Source organism: Arachis ipaensis, chromosome B01 (genome assembly GCF_000816755.2).
Source record: "Arachis ipaensis cultivar K30076 chromosome B01, Araip1.1, whole genome shotgun sequence".
In the NCBI taxonomy this organism is placed as follows: domain Eukaryota; kingdom Viridiplantae; phylum Streptophyta; class Magnoliopsida; order Fabales; family Fabaceae; genus Arachis; species Arachis ipaensis.
This window is the reverse complement of record NC_029785.2, coordinates 108,469,568-108,477,952: the sequence shown is the minus strand read 5'-3', so window position 1 is coordinate 108,477,952 and position 8,385 is coordinate 108,469,568. Positions and strand designations below refer to the sequence as shown.

The window sequence follows — 8,385 nt, the reverse complement described above, 5'->3', positions numbered from 1 at the left end:
AAAAAAAAAACAGGAAAGATCTCTGAACCAGTTTTGTAATGAGAGCAGAAATTGTCCTTTTTAAAACACTTGTCCAATTCTCTATCAACCAACTCAAATCTATAGAGGTAGAAATCAACCTCAATCCCACTTCACCTTGTTAAAAATGTAAAAAAGCCTCAATTCGTTCCATTGTTATTAAATTTGGCTCGATCCCATGGATCGGACTGAAAGCCTGTTACCCTACCGGGTTAGGTTACCAATCAGGGCCCTAGTTGAGCTACGAAGCTCTAGATGATCTGCGTATACAGCATCCTAAATGGAGCCCCATATAAAAGCCCAAGAAGAGGTGGAAAAAGGTGCAATGGGCCGTTCATCAAGAAATATTGCAAAACTTATTTCATTTATTTTTATTTATTTATATTTCTTTTGAAAAAAGGCTGTAATCGAAATCGGTGCATCGGAAACAAACGGAGAGGAACGCAAAGCAGTGTTAGAGAATAGAAAAAAAGAATCCGGAAGAGTGCGAATGCGTGAATGGATCGTAAGCCATAACCTCATATGAACTCGCCGTTTTACTCCCCGTTTGTCGTTTATCGGTTCTCCTCCTCCTCACTAGTTTGATTGAAATTGCAGTAGGAACGAAACGACGAGGTTAATTAACGATAATCAAGGAGCTTATTCTTGAGAGAGGTAGAAAAGAAGGGGGAAAGAGGTTTTGAGCTTTAGAATTGAAAAATAAGAAAAAATGAAGACCACGAAGGGTGGCAAGGTCATGAATCCCACCGATGCTTATCGAAAGGAGCTTCGCAAGAAGGAATTGAAAAGGGTAATTCTTCACTCTTTTCTCATAATTTTCTTTTTCAATATGTACCCTAATTAATTGAAAAACTATAATGCAAGTAGCCGCTGTACAAATTGAAAGGGAAATTATGATGATAGACATAGGGGTTTTTCTTTTTAACCCTAGTAGCTGCTTCAATGAAACCCAGCTTTATCTACTGAGATTTTTGTTATTACGAAGTTCTTGCTTAATTATTTATTTTAATTTAGTTTATAGTTATTTGTTCTTTTGTTTTTTCTTTACAGAATAAGAAGGAAAGGAAGAAGGTGAGGGAAGTGGGAATTCTTAAGAAAGATCCTGAACAGCTGAAGAAACAGATTGAGAACTTGGAAATGATGAGTATGTCAAGTCTTGAGCTTTCCCACACCACTTTCTTTTATTTATTTGTTGTTGTTGTTATTGTTTTATTATTATTGTTATTGTCGTCATCATGAAAGTATTAATTGATCATATGTTTTGCTATAGAATGCATGAATCTCTTATCATGTCCAATAGTGAAAACCAATTTGTAGTGACTTGTAATATCTGCCGAGAATTGAGATTTCTTCAAGAATCATGATCATCTTCTGATAATTAGAACTAGTTAACAGGACAAGATTTACATGAAGTTAAAGAAAATAGAGTTCAGTAAGTTTGTGAGCATAAATTCTTTCAAATTGCCGCCAAATTAGTGGTTATCTTGGGAAGCTTGTTTGATTCTCAATGGAGGAATTATGTTATCTGTCTCAGTGAAGGGCGGGCAAAGAACTATGGATGTTCACTTGTATATAGAGATTTCAATTGCAATATGAAACTTTGACAGTTGTATAGCAGTTTATGCAGGGAATGGATCCTTTCAATTTTTTTTTTTCACTTGAGGGGATATAGTGTGATCTCTCACCATACATTTTATTGGTGGAACCAAGAGAAAACAGGAAGGAGAAAATATTGAAGGATTAGAGATCACATTTTACTCTTTCAATTGGAAAAAAATTTGAGAGGATCCATTCCCGATTATGCATACAATTATGTAAATCAAGTGTGAAACTTTACGTGTCTGAAAACATAAGTACCTCAAAGTCAGTGCATTTGTTTAGGCCTGTGGTGTGCAGTGTGATAATGCTTTGTATGGTTTCGTGAGTTATGCTCAGAAAACTGTGGATCATTTGCATGTACCTCTTCTTTTTGCTTTATCTTTTGACATTTTTATTGTTTCTTCTGCTTTTATTCACTAGATTAATTTCTTGGCATATACTGCTTTAACAAAGTTAGGTGTCGTCTAGAACTTTGACCTATTCAAATTTATTGTATATTGTTGGTGCAGAGGCTGATGGTGCTTTGGATAAGGCAAGAAAGCACAAGAAGAGACAACTACAAGATACACTTAACCTTGTCCTAAAGAAGAGGAGGGTAATAATATACCGTGCTTTTCTTTTTCTTGGACCATTTCACTTTATTGTTAAATATTTCTTTCCTTATTGAAATTCAGTTGTATGCTGCACACAATTATTTCCTTTTTACGAAAAACAAAAATGGAGAACATATAACTGTGATAGTTGATCTCTGGCACTCTGAGGCCAATTTCCAAGTTGATTTTATCTGTTTCTTCATCATGGTTAAAAACACATCTTTACTTTCATGCCCCTCTATGTGAGTTTTAATTGATATTTTCTAGGTCCAAAATAAAAGCTTGTATGTTCAACTATGTTGGTAGTTAAAATCTGTCTTTTTGTTTCTACTAAATCAAAGACTGTAGGGAGTCATTGTTAAATTTAAACATCAGATTGACTTAGTACATTGACCGCACTGTGTTGTGAAAGGCAGAAGTAAAGCTTTATGGAATATTCGTTACCTGAGTATGATGTTGCACCATTAGCAGAAACTGACCTTAGTTAAATTTACACTCAGAAGTCACTCCACACAGTTGTATGCTAATCTTTTCTATAAATAGTTTCTGTAAATTATTACTTTTTATGATGTATTGATCTAAAACCGATTTCTTTCTTAACTAGGAATATGAAGATAAAATGAAGGAGAAGGGTGAGACTCCTGTTATGTTCAGGTGAGGGATTTCTCCATTGCTTAAAAGCAACCTTTTGACCCACTTTTTTCTTTGTTAGTTTATACATTCTAGAATGCCTTTTTGGCAGTCATTTAGGGCCTCCCCGAAGAAGAACAACTGCAGAAGAAGAAGAGAGAGTTAAACACCCAAAGCCTGAGGTAGGATTTAGAGTTGTTTCTGGGTTGCATGTCTTGTTTTGTTTCGCTTATTTATTTATTTTTCTCACCATACAGAACTAAACTAGCATATAGTTAAGAGTTTTGAGTTATTAAGTAATTAATTATTTTTTTTACAGGATTCCGTTTATTACCATCCAACATTAAACCCTACAGGGGCTCCCCCACCTGGGAAACCTCCCATGTTTAAATCGTCTATAGGTATGTTGAGCTTCCTTTCATTTTTGTTAAAATCATGAATATGTGCTGTTAGTTGCCTGATCCGGCTCTTTGTGCTGAGCTCTCAGGTCCCAGAATTCCCTTATCTGGTGCTTCATCGAGTACTGCTGCATCATCATCAGCAGCAGAGTCAGGGGATGATATGTTAACTGTACCTCCACCTCCGCCGCCACCCCCACTGCCTGAAGCTGGCAGTTCAAGTTTGGCCGAGGGCACTGCTTTACCTGCGGCATCTTTGCCTTTGCCTCCACCACCACCCATGCCTCCGAAGCCTGCTACTGCTGGACCTACATCATTACCACCACCTCCTTTGCCACCTCCACCTCCTGGTCCTCCACCTAAAGACCAAGTTGCAAATCACCCGATACCCCCTCCACCTCCACCCCTACCACAGTCTCAGCCACCGCCACCTGGCACTAGTGGAGGTGAAGAGCGAAACCAATCTTCATCTGCAGATGATTTGCCTTCTAAGGAGACTGGTCAGGTAGGCTTATGTTTTTATCTATAATGGCATGAAACTATAATCTAAAACAATATTATAGAAAAGGAACTATAGATTAATGGAAAGCTAAGAAGCATTTATCTGAAATGATTTGGCAGATACAGGGCCTCCTGTATTTCTTAAAATCCAGGAGAAGAATAAATGAATCTAAAGAACAATTATATATTATATTTTTATGTTAAAAAATAGTGAAGTCAGATCAATGCATATGATTTATAGTGTTGGAGTAAAATCTTAGGTTTATACCATTTTGGCCCCAATATTTTTATGTAAATGTTTCAGAACATAGGCTGTACTCCTTATGCATATTTTGAAATGGTTATTGCTTGGAAATCATCCTGGTTAAGACTTAAAAAGTTAAAGAAAAGGTTGATGATGAGTATGATTTTGTGCCACATTTGATTGCTTTAAATTTAAAGCCCATGAATTGGTATTATTCTCCTAACCCAATTCTTCTAATACAGTGACATCCTTTCTAAAATGTAGATGCAGCTCCCTCCACCCCCTCTGCCGAATCGGATGCCACAAAAGTCTGATGGTGCTTTAGCTACCACTGATAATACGAATTCTCTGCCAAGCCATGAGATCCCAAAAATGGTTCCTGGGCCTCCTCCTCCAAGGCAACAACCTCCTGTTCCAGGATCCACGTTAGTTCCAACTTTGCAGGCCGATGTTTTGCCTCCTGGAATATCCCGTTTTCCACCACCCCCACCACCACCTGATATGAGGCCTCCTTTACCAGTGGCTGGACTTCCTGGTCAGGCACCACCTCCTGGAATGATGGTCCCAATGATGCCTAGGCCCCCATATGGTCCTCCACCTGGGCCTCCTCCAATGATGAGACCACCACTTCCTCCTGGTCCTCCTCCAAGCTTCCAAGATGATGATCAAATGGCTTTTAGGCTACCTCCACCACCTCCTCCTCCTCAAAAACCATCTTATGTTAAATCTGCTGCATCTACTGTTGTTAAAAGGCCATTAGCTCAGCACACACCAGAACTTACAGCTATGGTAGGTTGATATTATTTTATTTTTTAAATTTTAAAATTACACCCTTTGGATGCGGCTCCTCTTTGCTAGACTCCGTGTAATATGGGATGCTTTGCACCTCTTTATTCTCCATATATCCATGAAATGCTTGTTTTACATCTGCATATATTTTATCGTAAAATTTAAATACTCTGGAATGAGGATATCACTACATAGGGTTAAGTGAGGGATTTTGAGTAAGTGCACATACATTAGGTATGCAATTATTAGTGTGTTAAGGAAGTATGTAGGAGGTGATAACTATAAGATTATGCTTAAGGTGGTTTGGTTATGTGAGGATAAGACCTGTAGAAGTCTTAGTAAGAAGAGTTTGATTAATGGAGGGTAGCCTGACAATTTGAGTTGAGTGGGACAAGGAAAAGTTATGGAAGTGGTCATTCAAATAGATTTAGAATTATAGACTTAAATAACTTGCTTACAATTATGATTAATGATGGGATACAATCAAGTCGTTTTCTCTGTGACAACTATCTCAGTAGAGACAATTTCCTTCTAGTTGTTAAATAAGCCAAGTTGTCCTAAGTAGTTTATGTCTTGACACTTAAATTGGCATTACTTGCATAATGTTCTCTCTCATTTTCATATATATTATTTCTCTGATTCAGACCTTGATTTGTTTTTGGGTAGATTCCTGCATCTGTTCGGGTTAGAAGAGAGAATGCAGTGGCAAAATCCAAACCGAAACCGACAATATCAACCTCTAGGACAGTCTCAGGGCCACCAACTATTGTAAAACCAGAGTCAGTGAGTTCATCGTCGTCAGCTCCAAAAGCACAGAGCATCGATGATTCATACACAGCTTTCTTGGAGGACATGAAAGCCCTTGGTGCACTTGATGGTTGAGATCATTGTAGATGGCGAAGCTGCATATGGGATGAGGATTATGCACAGGGAAATTTGCCTTCTAAAAAGTGTTCAAAATCTTGAGACCCAGCTCATTTTTTTATTATTGATGATACAGTCTAAATTAACACCTTGCAAATATCCTTGTACTTTTGCGACTCCCAAGTGATCTTTTTTTCTGCAACTAGCACCTAATAGCTATTCAAGTTGAAATTAGATGAAACAATAGTATAAAATATTGTCTTAACGATGTGCTGATACATTGTTAAAAAATTGCCTTTCATAATTTTAAAAATAGAAAAAGAAAAAGAAAATATTCGGGAAAACATATGGCTAGATTTGTGTCAAACTACAAGTATCCTTGATTCTCACTTGTGTTTTGCCTGTTCCTGTCTTGATCCATCTTTGCTAATTCCCATTTCTCGTGGAGATTTGAGTATTACTGGAATATTTCTTTTAAAATCTGAATAGAACTTGTACATAATTGCAATCCAAATAAGCCATTTTAAAGTACTACTGGAATTGTCCAAATTTTGGACACAAATATTGTTACTCACTTTCGATCTTTTACCAATTATTCATTCTTGTAGGTTACTTTTATTTGTTTTTTATTCCTTTAACTGCTACAAAAATGATTGACATACATGGTGGAGGATAAATTCTTTCATTCATGAATCCTCAAATTCTAACATGAAAAAGACTATGATGAGAATAATATTTGGCAGTTCTCTATGCTTGATGTGCATCTCTTTTTCTTTTGTGGATAATATGAGAATAATATTTGGCACTTAATTTTGCTTCTTTACTTTCGTAGCCCTAAAAACAAACAACATGTTTCGGACTAAGTTTTCGATCAACGTTTCAGGCTCTAAGTTCCCCTATCTCACACCTCCCTGGTTCCAGGAATATTCTTCAATACATCTGCTATGGTTGATTGGTTTACCTTGACCAGACACTATTTTATTACTTCATAATTTAATTGAAGGGATGAAGACAACAATGAGCATGTGATTCTAATCAAGTGAAGAAGTTCGCTTTCGGATTCAACTATAATATCACACTAATCACTATATATTTTTATTTGCTGATTATCATCCTTGCCTAACTACTTTGTCTTCTGTCTGTTATTTTATTTATTAGAAGATTTGTAATCCCAAGTGAATAATACCACTGTCATGAACACAGCACTACACCGCCCCACAATAATACAATTTTTTTTAATTTAAGAGTAATTAGTAATTACCCAAATTAATCCCTGAAATTTTTGAAATCGATTACTTTAGTTTCTCAAAGTTTAAAATACACAAATCAGTCCCAACATTTATTTTCGTTAATTCGCACACGTGGCCGTTAAGTGTTCACGTGTGTAAGTTGGACAAATCAGTTTCCAAAGTAAAGCACGAAATAGTCTCTAAAAAATTTGAAAAATCTCAAAACAATCCTGTAAAATTTTAAAACATTTTTTTGAATATTTTTAATTTTTTTTCAAAAATAAATGCATTATAATATTTTTATTAATTAAAATAATAAAATATTATTGAAAATATATATAATAAATAAAAAATACAAAAAATAACATAATTTAAACTAAAAGATAATTTTATTCATTAACTCCAAAATATCATAAAAAATAACATTATTTAATCATTAATATATGATACCTATATTTAGGTGATGTAAAAACCATAATAATAACAACTAAATCTAAGAAGTTGTTGCATTATAAAGGTCATTATTTATATACCTAAACTCCTAAGATATTGACACTAAATAATTTTAGAAAAAAATATTTACAAGTGAAAAAATTTATTTTTTATATAACAATTAATTGTAGTAGCACATTTTTAACTGCAAGTCTATTTTATGCAACTTTATAACTAGTAGATTTCAAAACTTTAAAAAAAAAAAAACATAAACAAAATACTTAAATTGGTCGAGACATTTCTTCTTCAAGTGTTACAAGTATTAGAAGTTTTCACATTGTATTGAGATTTTGTAAATCATCATTCATAGGTGACTTAGTTTGCATTGCATGCAAGTTTCAAAGTATTACCTTCATAAGCATTTGCACAAATATTCTCAATTATTTATATGAAAATTTTTATGTTAAGTAAAAAATTTTCACAAACTCATTATGTTCTTCATTATTAAAGAATGATCATAGAATATGGTACTTGCAATTAAATTAATATTTTACATGATTAAAAATAAAGATGAGTTTATTTAATTATTTTAAATTAATCTTTTGAAAAACTTTAAAATTAATTTATAATTTAGGATTTGAAAATGTATAATTTTTTTTGTATATATGAATAATCAAATTAGAGATAAATAGATAAAAAATTTTAGAAATTAAAATTTATCAATTAAAAAATAATTATACATAAATAATTCAAAGGGAGTATTTTAGATTTTAAAAATTTTTTTAGGGACTATTTTAAGATTTTTTTAATTTTTTGGAGACTATTTCGAAATTTTTTAAACTTTATGAAACTGTTTTATACTTCATTCTCAGGACTGATTTGTCTAGATTGCACACATGGACACTTAACGGCCACGTGTGCGAATAAACATTTTATGATCAGTAATCACCGCTAATAACAAATAGAGAAAAATTGTATTATCTAACAAAAATAAATGTTGGAGATTATTTTGTCTATTTTAAAATTTGAAAGACTAAAATGTCCAAATTTTAAAAATCTCATAAACTGATTTGGGTCATTACTTTTAA

At 33.9% G+C, this 8,385-nt stretch overlaps 1 protein-coding gene across 5 annotated transcripts; it reads left to right on the top strand.

Moving 5' to 3' along the window:
* Positions 374 to 5,910, top strand: LOC107633737 (pollen-specific leucine-rich repeat extensin-like protein 1). 5 transcript variants are annotated; one of them, XM_016337341.2, is made up of 10 exons: positions 374 to 523; positions 616 to 808; positions 1,069 to 1,162; positions 2,127 to 2,212; positions 2,815 to 2,864; positions 2,953 to 3,022; positions 3,160 to 3,241; positions 3,328 to 3,743; positions 4,248 to 4,772; positions 5,439 to 5,910. In XM_016337341.2, exons 2-10 carry the CDS (start codon positions 728 to 730, stop codon positions 5,652 to 5,654), a joined length of 1,620 nt encoding a protein of 539 aa, XP_016192827.1. In that variant the 5' UTR covers positions 374 to 523; positions 616 to 727; the 3' UTR covers positions 5,655 to 5,910. The 5 variants fall into 5 exon arrangements, with proteins under 5 accessions (XP_016192827.1, XP_016192833.1, XP_016192824.1 ...); XM_016337347.2 differs by having other exon boundaries at positions 396 to 523; positions 619 to 808; XM_016337338.2 differs by having other exon boundaries at positions 417 to 808.